This window comes from Piliocolobus tephrosceles, chromosome 13, assembly GCF_002776525.5.
Source record: "Piliocolobus tephrosceles isolate RC106 chromosome 13, ASM277652v3, whole genome shotgun sequence".
NCBI classification, from domain to species: Eukaryota; Metazoa; Chordata; class Mammalia; order Primates; family Cercopithecidae; genus Piliocolobus; species Piliocolobus tephrosceles.
In genome coordinates this window covers 18,295,627-18,314,269 of record NC_045446.1, presented here as the reverse complement: position 1 = coordinate 18,314,269, position 18,643 = coordinate 18,295,627, and the positions used below count along the sequence as shown (strand labels likewise).

At 53.6% G+C, this 18,643-nt stretch overlaps 1 protein-coding gene across 8 annotated transcripts in view; it reads right to left on the bottom strand.

The window, feature by feature from the left end:
• Positions 1-4,276: 4,276 nt before the first annotated feature.
• Positions 4,277-18,643, bottom strand: part of AMBRA1 (autophagy and beclin 1 regulator 1) — a 198,945-nt gene continuing 184,578 nt past the window's right edge. For all 8 annotated transcript variants that reach the window (XM_023215722.2, XM_023215725.2, XM_023215723.2 and 5 more), the window contains 3 exons: positions 18,450-18,542; positions 16,356-16,549; positions 4,277-5,832 (listed from right to left, as the gene is read on the bottom strand). In XM_023215722.2, the coding sequence (XP_023071490.1) occupies positions 5,339-5,832; positions 16,356-16,549; positions 18,450-18,542 (781 nt within the window). In that variant the 3' untranslated portion in view covers positions 4,277-5,338. The remainder of the gene's footprint in view (positions 5,833-16,355; positions 16,550-18,449; positions 18,543-18,643) is intronic.

Genomic DNA, 18,643 nt, shown 5'->3' with positions numbered 1-18,643 from the left:
CTCCGCCCTGACCATACTCCCGGGACCCTGAGCTATTTTCGCGCCTCTCCGGGACCTCAGCGCCCTGCGTGGCCCCACTCGCGGTTTGGCCCCGAGGCGCGGGAGTCTGACCCCAGCGGGAGGCTGAGGGTGGGTGGGGCGGGCTGCGCCGCCAGGGATCCGTCGGGGCCGAGGTCCGGGAGCTCCATCCGCGCCGCTGCGTGCCGGCCGGGCCGCCCGCGAGGAGGGGGGCCGTCGGGGCCTGGGGAAGCGCAGGAGCGGGTGGACCGGAGGGGGTCGTCCGGGGATAGAATAGCCCACCGTGGACCACTCGCCCGCACCCGCTCGGCTCCCTGCTTGGCGTTCCGGGCCGGGAAAGGGGCGCGCCCCCGCTCTCCCAGTCCCGGGATGGGACGCGCCTCCAGTCCAGCCGCAGCCTGGACCGTGAGTTCACCGCCGCCTGTGAGGGACAGTCGGTTGCTCAAGGTCGCCGGGGCCGGAGCCCGGGACAAGACCCCGGAGAGCAGGCAGCCAATCTTAGAGGTCGCTAGGAACCGCAAGGGCGGTAGCCTCAGGACGCGGGGCCTCGCCCAGGCTGGGCCGACGTTGGGGCGGCTTCAGCACCTCGGAGAGCTCCCCGCGCCCGGACCCAGCGGCCTCTGCCGCCTGATCCGGCTCCAGCGCTTCTTCCTCGGAGAGCGCCCTTCCGGGGGGCCGCCGGGGTCGGACGCTCCCCACTGCGCCCGGGACCGAGGCCTGTAACCCCAAATGCTGATCGCAAACATTTGATTAACCTTAAGACGTCTGGTTTCTTCTCTCGGGGAAACAATTCAAGACCCTCCCCCGAGGGCCAGAGGTGGTGAGGGCGATTGCCGAGGCGGCGGTGGAGAGGCAGGAGCCTCTTGGCAGAGAAGGGGAGGGAACTCCACTAGAAGCCAGCGCTGCGGGGCTCTTGGTGTGGGGTTCTCCGCGCTGAACCCGGAAGTGGAGGTCGGGTCCCCAGAGCTCGCGAGCACGATGGCTGCGGTTGGCCAGAATTGGGAACTTCAGGGCTGGGGGTTGGTTGGCTAGAGTAGGAAGCCATCTTCTGTTGCTACATGAATGATTGGGTCTCCCAAGACCTCATAACTGGGGGGTGAAAGAAGCACTACTGTTCTTGCCCTACTTCACAAATAAGGAAAGTTGGTTCGTAAGACCCTAAGACGGCAGTCCTGCACTTGTTCCACTGCCATATCCCTCACAGGGCCCAGAAGAGTGTGGTACGCCTAGGAGGTGAGGGTTGTGGAGGAGGAAGGCAGATCCTTAAAACAGTCAGATGAGAAAACAAGCAAGGCCAAGGGCAGGAGGCTGCAGACACCAGACACACCTGACAGCTCTTCCAGAAGCTGGCAGACAAAGTCACTTTAATTTCTCCACAATCCCTCTTATGAAGGGGCTTTTGACCTCCCTCAATCTCCCAACCCCAAGAACCCACGGTGGAACCCTGGAGAGCTGAATTGGGAACAAGGGGACATGGTGGTTTCTCTGCTCTGCTTTTGATGCCACTAGGTCAGCAGACAAGTAACAGAATTTCTCTGAACCTATTTCCTCACCTCCAAAAGGGGCTGTCCCTATCTTTGCCCTGGTGATGCCACAACCTTGTGATGTATGAGGGGCCTGCAAAGGTTTCACCACCAGAGAGGCTCTGTTATTGGGCAAGGGCTTTCTAAGGAAAAGGGCTGGTGTGGGGACAGGGAGGTGTTGACAAGGGCCTCCAATGGGGGGGAGGGGAGGTTGGGGAGGGTGACTGGCACCGTCCAGAGACAGCAGAGTCAAGGCCTGGCAGGTCCAAATTTGGACCATCTTGGCCAGGTGGTGGCTCACGCCCATAATCCCAGCACTTTGGGAGGCCGAGGCAGGCAGATCACTTAAGGTCAGGAGTTTGAGACCAGCCTGGCCAACATGGTGACACCTCATCTCTAGTAAAAATACAAACAAAATTAGCTGTGTGTCGTAGCACACACCTGTAATCCCAGCTACTCAGGAGATTGAGGCACGAGAATTGCTTGAACCTGGGAGGCGGATGTTGCAGTGAGCCGAGATTGTACCACTGCACTCCAGCCTGTGCGACAGAATGAGACTGTCTCAAACAAACAAAAAAAACCCCCAAAAAACAAATTTGGACCACTTCATCCCTAGGGGACTTGCCATACCCTTTTCCCCAAAGCAACATAACTAGTCAGGGTTTCATTGTTTCTCCTACACCTTGTCTTCTTTCTGTGGAAATGACAGTGGCTGAGGTGTGTGCTCTGGAATCATACACTACCTGGATCAAACCCTCTGCCAGTTGTGTGCTCTGGGGGTAACAGCAGTAATGACCTCAGAGAGTTTTTGTGAGGATTGAGAGAGAGAATGCACAATGACTCCTGGCACGTGGTTTACATTAAACAAATCAACAAGACCCATTATCAGACCAAGGAATTATTCCTCCTACGGGTGGTGGGGAGAGGATGTGGGGCAGTGGGCTCCTTTTTCCTTCCATCCTTCAATGCTTAGCTCAAATCCCTTTTTTTTTTTTTTTTTTTAAGAGATAGGGTCGGCGGGGCGTGGTGGCTCATGCCTATAATCCAACACTTTGGGAGGCCGAGGCAGGCAGATCACCTGAGGTCGGTAGTTTGAGACCAGCCTGACCAACAAAGAAACCCTGTCTCTACTAAAAATACAAAATTAGCCACGTGTGGTGGCACATGCCTGTAATCCCAGCTACTAGGGAGGCTGAGGCAGGAGAATCACTTGAACCCAGGAGGTGGAGGTTGCGGTGAGCCAAGATTGTGCCATTGCACCCCAGTCTGGGTAACAAGAGTGAAACTCCATCTCAAAAAAAAAAAAAAAAAAAAAAAAAGAGATAGAGTCTCACTTTGTTGCCCAGGCTGGACTTGGACTCATGGGCTCAAGTGGTCCTCCTGCCTCAGCCTCCAAAGTACTTAGGGACTACAGGTGTCTAAATCCCACCTCTGAAAGGAAGCCTGCCCTAACCATTTGTGTGCTCTCTGGGCTTGAATGATTCCGGAGTACAGAACTAGAAGCAACTTTGAGGTTGTGTAGTACAAGCCCACATCCTAACAAGGGAAAGTGAAGCCCAGAAAAGGCAAATGGCTTGCCCAAGGTCACACAGCTAAGTGATGTGTCTTTCAGTCCAGAGTCCACTGTTATACATAATTTTCTAGAAAATGAGTCTTCCTAAATCTTGCCATGGTTTTGTATTTCTTGCTTGCCAACTTATCTTTTGGTTTTGTCTCTGTTGGAGCAGAACCTGGAATTCTGCGTGCCCCATGGCATCAGGGACAGATTTTGGGCGCACAAAACCAACAAACACACAAACAAACAAAAACCTCAAAAGTACGTGCTGCTGGCAAAAAGCCCTGGTACTGCTTGGATTTTCCATTATAGCTCTTGAAGACTTGGGGCAAATATCCTTTTCCCACTTGAGACGGAGTCTTGCTCTGTTGCCCAGGCTGGAGTGCAGTGGCATGATCTTGACTCACCACAACCTCTTCCTCCCAGGTTCAAGTGATTCTTGTGCCTCAGCCTCCCCAGTAGCTAGGATTACAGGCGCGAGCCACCACGCCCGACTAATTTTTTTGTATTTTTAGTAGAGACGGGGTTTCACCATGTTGGCCAGACTGGTCTTGAACTCCTGACCTCAAGTGATCCACCCGTCTTGGCCTCCCAAAGTGCTGGGATTACAGGTGTAAGCCACCACGCCTGGCCAGCTGGAAGCTTTCAAACAGTCAAAACCCACGAATAGAGCAGGCCTTTCGGCCACTGTAGGGAAGACACAGTTAAGGAAGACCTTAACAGCTAGCAACTGGCACCTTGCCTGCAGATAGGACCAAGCCCCACCGCCTGCCTGGCAGGCTGGACACCTGCTGTGCATGATTTCCCGGGATTTGGGGGGATCCAGCTTTCTGGCCAGTTACATCACTTCAGGCCTGTAGTCCTGGGTGGGAAGCTATTAGGATGAACAGCCTTCTGTCATTCCTTCCTACATACTCACCTGGCCACTGGAAGGTGGCCCCAGTCCGTAGCAGGCCTCAGGGAAGCAGGAAGTTGTGGTGTACAGAGAAGTGGTATGAAGTAGAGGCGGCAACCCTTACCTGACCAGCTCTGGTGAAGGGGTCAGATGGGTCCACTGCACCCCACCAGGAGAGCACCAGAAACGGTGCCGGGGGAACGTGGGCCTGGCCCAGTCAATGCCCCTCACTTCCCAATCCCCACCCCTCCCCCATCCTCCGTGGAAATGAGAGAGAGGAGCCTGGCGAGGGGCATGTCATCATTTTAATGACGTGATCTTTGGTGTTTCCCTTGTTAGCTGTAGACTATCCCCTCTCCTCCCACCACAATGTTTCTATGATGAGTTACAAACAGAAAGGAAATCACATTTTCATACTAAAACCAAAATGATCAGAGCCTTGATTTCTCCACTAGAAACTACACGTACAGTTAAGAGTCCACATGCAACACCTTAAATCACAGACTGAGACCTCACATTCTGACCTGGAGTCTCCTCCCCTTCCCCAGCCTTGGGCTAGCTTTGGCCTAGGCTCAGGTAATACTGACACCCACAGGCGCTGCTCTGAGGGCCTTGGGGGGAAGAGGAGACTGGTGGACAAGCCCTGGGGGCCGGCCAGCCTACACCCCCCACTCCTGAGTGAGGACCTGCCCACTGTCCCTTGACCCCATCCTGTATCAGGCAAGCAGGCTGCCCCCTTACCCCACAGTAGTCCCCCATTAGTAAATGCTGAAGTCCCTGTCCTCAGGAATCTGGGAGCCTGGCCCGACCCCTGTTGGTTTCAGTGGGGTAAGACGATGAAGACAGGCTGAAGCTCTGGAAGGCTCAGAGTTGGAGGTGGTTTCTGGGGGCCAGGCCCTTCCTCCTATTTCTGGGCTCCTGGTGGCTCTGCCCACCCAACAGGTGGACAGGGCCAAGCTGCCTCGCGGGCCTCTGTCCAGGATGATTGGCCCAGATCTGGAAGACCGTTCACTCTCCGGAGACTCCCTGGCCAGGGCTAAGTCCCCTGAGCCCATGTTACTAGGAGAAAGTGGGGTGTCTGGCAGAGATACCCACTTGCTCCTCCATTCACATTAAGCCCACAGTGTGGCTCTCCTGGGCTCTATATCCTCGAAGGTTCTAGTTCCCCGAGGCAGGCCTTGCCCATTCGACTGTCTCGTGCCCACTGACTGACCTCTCCACCCCGACCCTCCTCCTCCTGTTCCCTGACGCAGCCAGCAGCTCTTCCGCACATCCAGTTCCCAGTCAGCTGTGAGGTCCGGTTTCTGCTTGGCGGTTCGAGGGGAGGCACCAGTGCAATGTTTGTCTCTACCTGTTCCGTGGTTCTCCCCTAGGGCCTGCAGAGTGCCCCCTGCTGCTGCCACCATCCGGAAGGTGGTTGTTGTTGGTCAAGTCGCAGTGGAGGGTTGGTCCCTCAGCGCTGGGAAGGGAAACAGGAACAGGGACAGGGGAGGAGGAGGGCAGGGGTGGTGGGGTTGGCTCCTGCCCAGGGGTACCAGGCTGGTCCCAGGAAGCTGTCCGGGGGCTTAGGCCTCGTTCTGCCAGTTGCCCGGGCTCTGGGAGCAGTCCCCGAGAGGTGGAGGGCTGGGGTGAGGAGGTGCGGGCGGCACCAGGTTCAGTGCCCGTCTGAGAGCTGCGGTGAATGCGGTGGCTGACGATGATGTTGTTGCCGAAGCCGCCCATGGAAGCCATGGTGGTGCTCTGCTCCCGCTGCACCACGGCCGTCATGCCGCCCTCTGCCATCAGCCTCTGGATCCTGCTGAGCGCATCTTCTCCACTGACACCATACTCTGAGCCCTCACCTGGCAGGTACAAAGCAGGAGAGAGAGCGAATTGGCTGCTGGTCTGGGCTTCTGAGGCAGGTGGGCAGCCACTGGTAGCAGCTGGGGGATTCTTGGCTAAACGCAGGATAGAGAAAGACTCCCTCCATCACTGAAAACTAATCCGAGTCTTGAAAGCTAGACAAAACCCCCAAAATGATCACAATCCATACTTCTGTTTTCCTGGTGGGGAAACTGAGGCCTAGAATGACCAGTTAAGAAGCAGCACTGGCCCAGAATGCAGCAGGTTGGCCTCAGTGAGCTCTCTCAGTACCAGTGGCATCTTAGCGTACAAGGAGGCAGGTTCAGACAGCTGGCTTTGTCTGCCTGCTCCCTGCTGTGGAAACTCAGCAGACCTAGGGCTGGGCTGGGGTGTGCCACCCTTTCTCTGGAAAGAGAGTAAGTACCTTATGGGTGTGGCCGAAAGGGAAACAGTCTGCTCTGTTTCATTACAACGCTGTCTTCCTTCAGCAAAGTTGTGTTACCTCCTCAAAGCCCCTGAGGAAGCTGATGGTTTTTACTTTGTATTGATTGATTGATTGATGGAGTCTCACTCTGTCGCCCAGGCTGGAGTGCAGTGGTGCTATCTCTGCTCACTGCAAGCTCCGCCTCCTGGGTCCATGCCATTCTCCTGCCTCACCTTCCCAAGTAACTACAGGTGCCTGCCACCATGCCGGGCTAATTTTTACATTTTTAGTAGAGACGGGGTTTCACCATGTTAATCAGGATGGTCTCGATCTCCTGACCTCGTGATCCTCCTGCCTCAGCCTCCCAAAGTGTTGGGATTACAGGTGTGAGCCACCGCGCCTGGCCTATTTTTTTTTGAGATAGAGTCTTGCTCTGTCACCCAGGCTGGAGTGCAGTGGCGTGATCTTGGCTCACTGCAACCTCCGCCTCCTGGGTTCAAGCAATTCTTCTGCCTCAGCCTCCCGAGTAGCTGGGATTACAGGCACGCACTGCCATACCTGGCTAAGTTTTGTATTTTTAGTAGACAGCATTTCTCCATGTTGGCCAGGCTGATTTCGAACTCCTGACCTCAGGTGATCCACCTTCCTCGGCCTCCCAAAGTGCTAGGATTACAGGCGTGAGCCACTGTGCCCGGCCATATTTATTTATTTTTTTGAAATGGAGTTTTGTTCTTGTCGCCCAGGCTGGAGTGCAATGATGCGATCTCAGCTCACTGCAGCCTCCACCTCCCAGGTTCAAGCCATTCTTCTGCCTCGGCCTCCGAGTAGCTGGGATTACAGGTGCCCGCCACCACGCCCAGCTAATTTTCGTATTTTTAGTAGAGACGGGGTTTCGCCATGTTAGCCAAGCCAGTCTCAAACTCCTGACCTCAGGTAATCAGCCCGCCTCAGCCTCCCAAAGGGTTGGGATTACAGGAGTGAGCCACTGCACCCAGCCTTTATTTGTTTTTTGAGATGGAGTTTTGCTCTTGTCACTCAGGCTGGAGTGCAGTGGCACAACCTTGGCTCACTGCAACCTCCGCCTCCCAGGTTCAAGCAATTCTCCTGCTTCAGCCTCCTAAGTAGCTGGGATTACAGGCTCACACCACATCTGGCTAATTTTCTGTATTTTTAGTAGAGACAGGGTTCCACCTTGTTGGCCAGGCTGCTCTCAACCTCCTGATTTCAGGTGATCTGCCCACCTAGGCCTCCCAAAGTGTTGGGATTACAGGCGTGAGCCACCGCGCCTGGTCAGAAGCTGAGAGTTTTAACTGTTCCCTGTAAGGGCTGTTTCCTTCTCTTCTTTCCCTCTACCCCCTAGTCTTCACAAGCTATTCCCCAGTTACTGTTCTTCTGGGGCTCAATGCCTGATGCCATACTTCCGTGGAGAGAGTGAACTGACCAGCACAGGCCCCAGGCTTCAAAATGCAGGTCTGGGGAGGGAAAGCAGCATCTGTCCACCACCCCCTCTCCAGAAAGGCCCGAGCATTCACTTGTGTGGGAACAGAAAAGACTTCGACTCAAATCTCAGCTCTGTCATTTGCTTGCTGGGTGACCCTGAAAAAATCCCTACCGTCTACCTTGCACAGTGCTAGAGAGAGAAAAGGAGCAAACATACAGCCCAGGTACTTGGTCAACAGTGCCTGTTGTGATTAACTCGGGGTCTGCAGCAGTGGAGCTCTGTCCCTGTGGGACCTCCCTTCCAGCCTTCTGCTCAGCTCTTGGTAGGGTGAGAACCAGGCTAAGACCGTGCGCAACTATGATCAAGGCTCCCAGGCTGCAAGGGATGACTCCACTGAACTGCTGATTTGTCTCCATCAGCTACTGTTTCGGATTTTGCAGTTTTGGGGGTTTTGATGGTGAGTTTTCTTTCCTTTTGGGATACTTGCCACCAGCTATTTTTATGAGACTTTCTTTGCTCCCCTAACCCCATCCATTCCCTTCTCTCTGCCTGCCTCATTAGAGTTGGATTTCCAGGCCAGCTGGTTTCACAGCTTGGTGGCATCTAAGGCCCAAAGAGATCGCTCACCCTTCTTGTTAGTACTTGGCAGCCTCATGCTCCTAGTTCTTTCTACAGGGTTTTTTTGAGACCAGGTCTCGCTATGTCACCTAAACTGGAGTGCAACGGTACAAACACCGCTCACTGCAGCTTAAGCCTGTCGGGTGCAAGCGATCCACCCACCTCAGCCTCCTGAGTAGCTGGGAGTACAGGCATGCACCACCACACCTGGCTAATTTGTTGTAATTTTTATAGAGCCAGGGTTTTCCATGTTGCCCAGGCTGGTCTTGAACTCCTGGGCTCAAGCAATCCTCCTGCCTTGGCCTCCCAAAGTACTGGGATTACACGGGTGAGTCACTGCGCCCGGCCCCAGTCTTAGACGATCTTCCTCAGCATTATGTTCTCTGTTGCTTTTCTGGAGATCCCCTGATAAAGCGCTGCCCTCCATCCCTCAAGGTGGCTGCCCTTCCCCACTTTCTCCTGGGACGCCTGGCTCTAGCTCCCAGGGCAGAAGGAGAGAAAACCTGAAGGGCTCTCAGAGTTCTGGGTCAACTCTATCTTCAGGGTTTAAAGCCTTCTAACAGTGGGGCAGAGGGTAAAGAGAAAAAGGTCAACCTACGGCCTTGGTGCTCACAGAGATTCTACCCTGGGAGTCAAGGGCTGCCTGGGAAGGCGGGGCCCTCCCCGTGCCCATTGTAGCCCCATTGCTTTCTAAGAACTCTGTGCACTGAAGCCCTCACAGCATGATCTGGGGCGTGCCGTGGCTGGCCTGAGGCCTGCTGGCACTGGAGTGCACTGTGCCAGGCGCTGTGCCTGGTGAAATCTCAGCTCTTTTCTTTTCTTTTTGAGACAGAGTCTCGCTCTGTCGCCCAGACTGGAATGCAGTGGCATGATCTCAGCTCACTGCAACCTCCACTTCCCAAGTTCAAGCAATTCTCCTGCCTCCTGAGTAGCTGGGACTACAGGCATGTGCCACCATACCCGGCTAATTTTTGTATTTTTAGTAGAGACAGTGTTTCACCATGCCAGCCAGGCTGGTATCAAACTCCTGACCTTGTGATCCCCCACCTGGACCCCAAAGTGCTGGGATTACAGGCGTGAGCCACCACGTCCAGCTCAGCTCTTTTCAAGTAGATTACCAGGGGCAAAACAGGCTGCCTTGGGGCCCTATGGGTGCTGCTGCAGCCAAGCCCCCAGAGAGCCCCGGATGGGCTTTCCCAGGCTCTGGGGGAGGCCCTGCTGCTGGCACTCAAGTCTGAGCCCACTGCTTGCTTGCCTGTGGCTCCAGGCCTGGCCACCCCTCTCTATGGCTGTGACTGTGTCCTAATTGGGCTTCTTGCTACCAGTCTCCTCCCTTTCTATCCAGTCTCCACACTGTTGCCATTACCATCCTAATTCAGCTCTGATGAATTGAGCTCTTGTTAATTAAGTCTGTACCCTGTTTAAAACCCAGAAGCTGCAAAAGCCCTCACAGTAGTCAAAACTCTTTAGCTTGACATTTGAGGGCTCTCTGGCCAGACCCTTATCACGCTGCAGACCTTCCTGCCCTGACCCCACATTCCTGCAGGTACCCGGCAGCCCTGCTCCCTGGCTGCACAGATGGGCATACACTGTGCACACTGTGCCATGCTCTTGTCTCGTCTCCTCTGCCACCCAGTTCTCTCCGGTCCCCCAGCTGGAAGGGGCTGCTCCTTCTCTGGGGCCTCACAGTGCTTCACACCTCCCCGTGGCTGTGGCATCGTTCTTCTGGCCTATAAGTTCCTGAAGGTCTTGGACTCAAGTTGTATTCACTTTTGAGTCAAGTCTAACACGTGGGTTTACACAGGGCGTGTATTTGTCAAATACGTGTATGGATGAATAAAAGGGCTCCCAGGCTCCTCACAGGGGCTCCAGACTTAAGGATGCTTGGAAAACTGGTCTTGTAACCGCCTCACTGCAGGAGAAGCATTTATTTTATTTTGTTTTTTTGAGACAGAGCCTCGCTCTGTTGCCCAGGCTGGAGTGCAGTGGCGAGATCTCGGCTCACTACAACCTCCACCTCCCAGGTTCAAGCAGTTCTCCTGCCTCAGCCTCCCAAGTAGCTGGGATTACAGGCATGCACCACCACGCCTAGCTAATTTTTTTTGTATTTTTAGTAGAGATGGGGTTTCACCATGTTGGCCAGGCTGGTCTCAAACTTCTGACCTTGTGATCCGCCTGCCTCAGCCTCCCAAAGTGCTGGGATTACAGATATGAGCCACTGGAGAAGCCTTTATATGTCTAGTTCTTTCTGGACTTGCTCTCTGAGGGAAGAGACACAACGGATTCATCTCAATGTAATTCCCTCCACAGTGCCCTTGAATTCATGATGCCTAACACAATACCAGACACAAAGTAAGTGCTCAAAAAAGAATGAGTGGAAGATTTAAAAATGTACAAACAAATGGCTCCCCCAGGGCTGGATGTGGACAACTTCAGCCTACAGAACTATGAGCTGTGCTTCCCTCCTGGGAACTCCAAGCCAAGGCTAAGAGCAACTGAGGGCAGCTGGTACATTCTTCAAGAGAAAAAACACCAGGGCTACAGGGAAATGGCAGTCACAGTCAGGGAGCCAGGCACCGTGGCAGACAGGGGGTTAATTCTGCGGTCTTCTTCTCTGTAGCAAAAGCATCTGTTTTTGTCTTTGAAAATAGGAAATTGATTTAGAGTTCACATGAGGTCTCTTCCCTGGCAAGTCCTAAGGTGCACTCTAGAATTCTGCAGAGGCCAGGGTAGAATCAACAAGTTCCCACCATGCCCTGCAACCATATTTAATTCTAGAGGTTTCATTGCCAGAAGAGAAGAGCGAACTGAGGCTCAGAGAGTCATAGGAGGAGCTGCCCTTCCTGACCTCTGGGAGTACTGGTCTTCCAGCCCCCCCTCTTCACATTTGCTTTTTCCTGGCCCAGGGCCCAGGCTACTGCTGCTGGTCTACCTACCATCTTCACCAGACAAAACAGAGGCTCAGATGACCCTTGCTAAGGGTCAGAGGCACAGCCATGGTGCTCTCCAAATAGTGGGGCACAGCCATGCTCGGAGGCAGGGCCCTGCCTCAGCTCAGCTCAACTCATTCATTCCATGCTTGCCCTGAATGCCCACTGCAAGCTAGGGAGGCACTGTATCAGTGCTGGAAGCCAATGGTGAACCCAGGAAATGCTTCCCTCCCTTTTCGAGCTACCCTCTTGGCCAGCAGGGTAGGAAAGCTTGCTGTAGGGTCAAATTCTGGGAGAAATCACTCTTATTAAAGTTGAACATGCAAAAAGCTGACGCGTGCAAATACCCCTGTGGAGGGCTCCTCCTGGAAGGCCTGGAAAGAGCGGAATGGATTTCAACGAAATTTTTGTAGAACAAGAAAATTAGAAGCAGCCTAGGAGCCCTTTGGTGCTGACAGAAAAAGGCCAAGGGGAGTGGGTAGGGGCAGGCCACAGAACAGCAATTACTACAAGCAGAGCAGGCTTCCCACATTAATAAATCTGGGTGGCTGAGTGCGGCGGCACACACCTATAATCCCGGCACTTTGGGAGGCCGAGGTGGGAGGATCGCTGGAGCCCAGGAGTTCGAGAACAGCCTGGGCAACATGGTGAAACCCTGTCTCTACAACAAACAAACAAAACAAAATTAGCCAAGTGTGGTGGCATGTGCCAGGAGGCTGAGGTGGGGAGGATCCCTTGAGCCCAGGAGGTCGAGGCTGCAGTGAGCCGTGTTTGTGTCACTGTATTCCAGTCTGGATGGAAGAGCGAGATCTTTTCTCAAAAAATAAAGAAAAAAAAAAAAAACAAAATAAATCTTGGTGCCTGTATAGGTGTGAGTGAGGTGGGATCTCCCTTCTAGCCCAGCCCAGAACAGCTGAACTCCCTGACCAGAGGGTTTGGTTATTCATGTTCTTGCAGCTCTGGTTTTGTCAATACAAAACCTGCCAGCTGCCTCTGCATGGCGAAATCTGGGCCCAAAGACAGCCCTGATCCCTGGGCTCCCCTGAAGAGTCTGACAGCAGAATAGTGGTATGAGTGCCTCAGAGCAAGGTTCCTTGCCCTAGGAGGGACAAGGCTGGACACTGACACCCATCCATCAAGTGTTCATACCTTCTGACCCACACCTCCCTGCCCTGACTGGTTTCTGAAAGGGGTATGGTGTGTGGAACAGCTGAGGGTGCAGAGTCTAGGCAGAGCATGCAGGGATGCAGGCAGGCAGGAGCAGCCAGCTGCCCGGTCTCACTCTGCCTGCTGCTCCCGCTGACCAGAGCCTCAGCTTAGCTGGGGCCATCCTCTACCACCCACTCTACTTTACAGAAGGAGGGGACAGTGGGGCAAGGAACCAGGTCCTGCTTCCAAAAACCAGGGAAAAGAGCTCCTTCCCTCTGCCCCACCCTCTGCCCCATCCCCCAAAAAGAATGAAAGGAACTTATAATTGACTAAAAGCCAGAAATGGGCTGCATGCTAACCAAGAAAACAGCAGAGAATTCTCTGGGAGGTGAAACACTAGCAGACATACTTCTGAAGGTGGCAGCTCCTGTGCCCAGAGCCCCAGCACATCATCTTCAGTCCCAGTATCCTGCCCTCCCCACTCATCCAGCCTCAGTTCTCCACATGCACCAGACATGCCATGAACACAAATTAGTGGTCCTTTATGCAGTAACATGTCTTTGAACTTGGTGCCATTGCATGTGCTGAGACATATCTCCAGGAATGTTTCCCCACCACCCAACTTCACCTGACTCCTACTCATCCTTGAAGACTAGGCTCAGGGCCACCTCCTGAGCCTGGAGTCTCCCCTAAGCCCCACAAGCTGGGCATAGCCCCTCCTCCTCTGTGCTCCGGAGCTCCTCATCACATTAAAACAATTATCAGTTTAGGCATCCATCTCCCTCTCTAGACTGTGAGCTCCCCATGGAAGGACAGAGAGGCCTATTTGTCTTCACAGCCCAAGTGGCTGATATATGGTAAAAGCTCAGTGAAATCAAATCAGAAGGGGCTGCCTAGCTGGGTGCAGTGCTTCATGCCTGTAATTCCAGCACTTTGGGAAGCCAAGAAGGGAGGCTTGCTTGAAGCTAGGAGTTCAAGACCAGCCAGGGCGACACGGTGAGACCCTGTCTCTAAAAAAAATAATGATTAAAAAAAAAAAAAAATAGCCGGGCATGGTGGCACACACCTGTAGTCCCAGCTATTCAGTAGGCTGAGGCAGGAAGATCGCTTGAGCCTAGGAGTTCAGGACTGCAGTGAGCCAAGATGGCGCCACTGTACTCCAGCCTGAGCAACAGAGTGAGACTCTATCTTTATTTATTTATTCATATTTGAGACAGGGTCTTGCTCTGTCTCCAGGCTGGAGTACAGTGGCACATCACAGCTCACTGTAGTCGCCACCTTCCGGGCTCAAGCAACCTTTCTGCCTCAAGCCTCCAGAGTAGCTGGGACTACAGATGCGTGCCACCATGCTCGGCTAATTTTTTGTATATTTAGTAGAGACAGAGTTTTGCTGTGTTGCCCAGGCTGGTCTTGAACTCCAGGACTCAAGGGATCCTCCTGCCTTGGCCTCTTAAAGTGCTGGGACTACAGGTGTGAGCTACTGTGCCCAACTGAGGTTCTGTCTTTATTTATTTTTATTATTATTTTTGAGACAGAGTTTTGCTTTGTTGCCCAGGCTAGAGTGTAGTGGTGTGATCTTGGCTCACTGCAACCTCTGCCTCCCAGGTTCAAGTGATTCTCCTGCCTCAGCCACCTCAGTAGCTGGGATTACAGGTGCCCACCACCATGCCTGGCTAATTTTTGTATTTTTAGTAGAGACAGGGTTTCACCATGTTGGCCAGCTGGTCTTGAACTCCTGATCTCAAGTGATCTGCCCACCTCAGCCTCCCAAAGTGCTAGGATTACAGGTGTGAGCCACCACACCCTGCTGAGACTCTGTTTTAAATTAAAAAAAAAAAAAAAAAAAGGCCTGGGTGTGGTGGCTCACACCTGTAACTCCAGCACTTTGGGAGGCCAAGGTGGGAGGACTCTTGATCCCAGGAGTTCAAGGGCATGGGCAACATAGTGAGACCCCGTCCCCAAAACAAAACAAAACAACACTCTCTTCCAGTGACTGCTATTTGTATATACATATATACATACTACAAACATACATAAGGGGCTGGCCAGGTGCAGTGGCTCACGCCTGTAATCCCAGTACTTTGGGAGGCTGAGGTGGGCGTATTACTTGAGGTCAGGAGTTCAAGACCAGCCTGGCCAACATGGCGAAACGCCGTTTCCACTAAAAAATACAAAAAATTAGTTGGGAGTGGTGGTGGGTGCCTGTAATCCCAGCTACTCGGGAGGCTGAGGCAGAGAAAAGCACTTGAACCTGGGAGGCAGAGGTTGCAGTAGGCTGAGATTGCACCACTGCACTCTCAAAAAATAAGAAAAGAGGCCAGGCACGGTGGCTCAGACCTTTAATCCCAGCACTCTGGGAGGCCTAGGCGGGCACATCACAAGGTCAGGAGTTCGAGACCAGCCCGGACAACATGGTGAAACTCTGTCTCTACTAAAAATACAGAAATTAGCCGGGCATGGTGGCACATGCCTGTAATCCCAGCTACTCAGGAGGCTGAGGCAGGAGAATCACTTGAACTCGGGAAGCAGAGGCTGCAGTGAGCTGAGATCGCAGAGGCTGGAGTGAGCCGAGATCACACCACTGCATTCTAGCTTAGGTGACAGAGTTCGACTCTGTCTCTAGAAAAATATAAATACATAAAAATAAAAAGAAGGGGCTGCCTTCTTTTGGCCCCTCTCTCCAAACCCCTCCCGCTGTCAGGGTTTACCGGGAGCTCTGAGAGGTCTGCCTCCTACTGAGAGAGAGGGCTGGCCTGCTGGCTCCATTGGAGAAGCCTGTGCTGGTTCCCTTTTGCCTGGCCCTCAGGCTTCCTGGAATAGGCCTAATGGACTCCGGAGCAGCTCAGAGTCCATAGAAACCTGCAAAAAAGGGCCTGAAGATGGCAGAAGGAGCCTTCCACCACCTCCTCCTAGAGGCTCAGTCAAGGTTGGCTGCTTCACCCAGCACCACCTAAAGGTCATGGCCCCAGTGAGGGGCTTCCACCTAGCACAGATGCAGGAGGTGGGCTGTGCTACAGACCAAAGAGGGACTTCACTTTGAAAATTCTCAGTTCATGGCATAGAGAGCGACCATGCAAGACCCTGGTTCATGGCATCGAGAGTGACCATGCAAGACCCTGAGGGGCACTGCGGTGTAGAAAGCTGTTCCCTGGGGTGACAGGTATGTTTATTCTTTGCCTGACATGCACCATGGCTTTTCCTCCCATGGTCTCTTCTGGGCAAATGGCTCAACACAGACTTAGAAAATGTGTCTGTTTGGAGGCTGCTTTGTTTGGAGCTACGACCAGCAAGGGGGCTGGGGGTAGGTGGTGAGGATAGCAACTGAGTGAGAACAGCCTGTTTAACACAGCTGCTGACGGACTCCTAAGTGGCTCGAGCTCTGCTGCTGGGAAGTGCTAATTGGTTTTTAAAAGTGTGAGGCTGGCACAGAGAGTCAGGGCCGAGTGTGGCAGAGCCACACCTGAAACAGGTGAGAGGAAGGGGCTGATGTTATGCCAGGCTGCAGCCAAAATGGCAGTGAGCCCCAGGTGTGACAGGAGTGCGAGAGGTCCTCCCATGGGGCAGTCCCAAATCTGCCACACTGGTAGGGGGACGACAAGCTAGGCTGTGGTTTGGCCCCAGAAGCTAAGGCCTGGGGTGCACTTCTCTGGAATGGCAGCTTGCAGGAGCGAGTCTCCCTTTAACCCTTTCAATCCAGGCTTTCTGTGCTCTCTCTTTGGGAAAAAGAGCCTGGGTCCTCACACTTTAGAGGAGAGGGAGGTCAGCGTACTTGGTGGGAGCTGAGGCGAGCTGCAAGAGTGACCCAGCTCAGGGAAACCATGTCACTGTTGAGGAGGCTCTTAATGCCACCAGGTGAGCATCACCCAGACATGGGAGGGGGTATGCATCCTGAGTGGGAAGTGGCACTCACACGGTCTTAGAGTCCCTCTCCCACCCACTCCAGCACCACATGGCTCCTACCTTCACCAGGACCTGAGGCGGCTGTCCCTGGCTCCGGCACCTCCCTCTCAGTCTGTGTTTCGGCATTCTGCAGCTGAAGGGCCAGAGTCTGGGTGCCCTGAGATGTCACTGAGGTGGTTGGGTTCCGGGGCTGCAGCCCAATGGCATTCATCAGCCCCATGTCTCTGTCTGTCCTCCATGTGGCTCTGCTGGTTCTAGGGAGAGAAAAATAGACGGAAGTCAGGTGGGGCTTGGGACAGCGCCCCACACAGCACTCTGCTGGCTCTGGGCCAATCCTCAGGGCAGTGTGGGCCAGGCCCTGCTGGCTAAGAGAAGCCCTGTGCTCCTGCAACTGCCTCTTGATGGTGGTTAACTTGTCTGTGTTCATTCTCTCCCAAGCTCAGTCTATACCCTGGGACAATGAAAGGCCACAGAAACATCCAATCCTGCAACCCTGGCTCAGTCATGCCCTTCAACAACAGGCCCCTGTCGGGGAGTGGGGAGGAGCTGTAGAGATGGCTGATATGAAAAGACACTAATGAAATTCAGGAGGCCAGCAGTTGAGATCACGGGATAAAGAGTGAGCACTGGAAGAAGGTCCTTTAGCTTTACCTTCCTTCCAACTGTATGCTCATAAGATTCCACTTTGAATTCTTGAATTTCCAAGAGAACTGAGAGCTCCACTTTGGAGGGAAAGAACTGTAATTCTTTTTTTTTTTTTTTTTTTTGGTGAGACAGTCTCACCGTGTCACCCAGGTTAGAGTACAGTGGCACAATCTCAGCTCACTGCAACCTCCGCCTGCCGGGTTCAGGCAACTCTCCTGCCTCAGCCTCCCAAGTAGCTAGGATTATAGGTACACAAAACCATGCTCGGCTAATTTTTTGTATTTTTAGTAGAGAGGGATTTCACCATGTTGGCCAGGATGGTCTCGATCTCCTGACCTCATGATCTGCCTGCCTCAGCCTCCCAAAGTGCTGGGATTGATTACAGGCATGAGCCACCGCGCCCATCCAGGACTGGAACTCCTAGACAGGCTGCTCTGGGATCCTCCTTCCAGGGCCTTCTGAAAACAGACCCTTGGGCCGGGCGCGGTGGCTCAAGCCTATAATCCCAGCACTTTGGGAGGCCGAGACGGGCGGATCACGAGGTCAGGATATCGAGACCATCCTGGCTACCACGGTGAAACCCCGTCTCTACTAAAAAATACAAAAAACTAGCCAGGCGAGGTGGCGGGCGCCTGTAGTCCCAGCTACTCCGGAGGCTGAGGCAGGAGAATGGCGTGAACCCAGGAGGCGGAGCTTGCAGCGAGCTGAGATCCGGCCACTGCACTCCAGCCTGGGCGACAGAGCAAGACTCCGTCTCAAAAAAAAAAAAAAAAAAATGAAAACAGACCCTTGCAGGTAGGGAGCACAGGCTGTCCTACAAGGAAGGTTCTGGCCAATGCTAGCATCCCCCTTCCCTGGACATGTCCCAGGCACTGCCTTGGAACAGTTGGAGCTGGCAGCAGAGGCAGCCCAGGGCTTTTGAGACTATCACCAGACACTCATATTTCTAGCTGCTTCTGGGACTATTCCTCCAGCTATGCTCAGCAATTCCTAGGGGAAGTAGCAATTGCTTTGGGTTTATCAACAACCCAGCACTTTGTTCCAGTCTTCATTAGTGAATTAAGTGATGAAAGGATCAGTACCAGATTTCTAATGGGTGCCTCAAGAGGATTTGTCCCTGGGCTACAGCCCTGGGCAGCTTGGTCCCTGAGGTCCTAGTCATCTGGAAGAGCCTGGGCCATGGAGCAGACTTCCATGGGGCGGCATCCTTCTTCAGGCCCTATCTTCTCTCCTCACCCAAGTGTACCCAGGCACCGTGGCCAGGATGGGAGAGGGTGAGGGGGTGGTTCTACAGCAAGACTCTGAGAGCAGAGCTTTTGTTTTCTTTCTTAGCCATACAACACTTTTCTTAAATGAAACTGTACACAAAAGATCAAGGAGGCGCTGCTCTGGTTGAGGAGGGACCCAGAGCCCTAGAGGACGCTGAAGGCACTGCTTAAGAGCTCATCAAAAGCAGGAGGAAGGGACAGGCCTCCAGCCAGCTGCTCCCTGCCTACTTCCCAAACGTACCCAGGCCGCTCGCTGCTCCTGCTGTTGGAATGGACAGTGAAGACGGTCTCGTTCAGCTGGTCCCAGTAGTACTCAACACCAGAGTTTAAGGCCCTAAAAATCAGTTGGGAAAGGTGTAGAAGAAGGTGAAAGGCATTACAGAGGGAAGGATAAGAGCTCCTAAAACTCCTGGCTTTGTGGACTGTGGCTGCCCA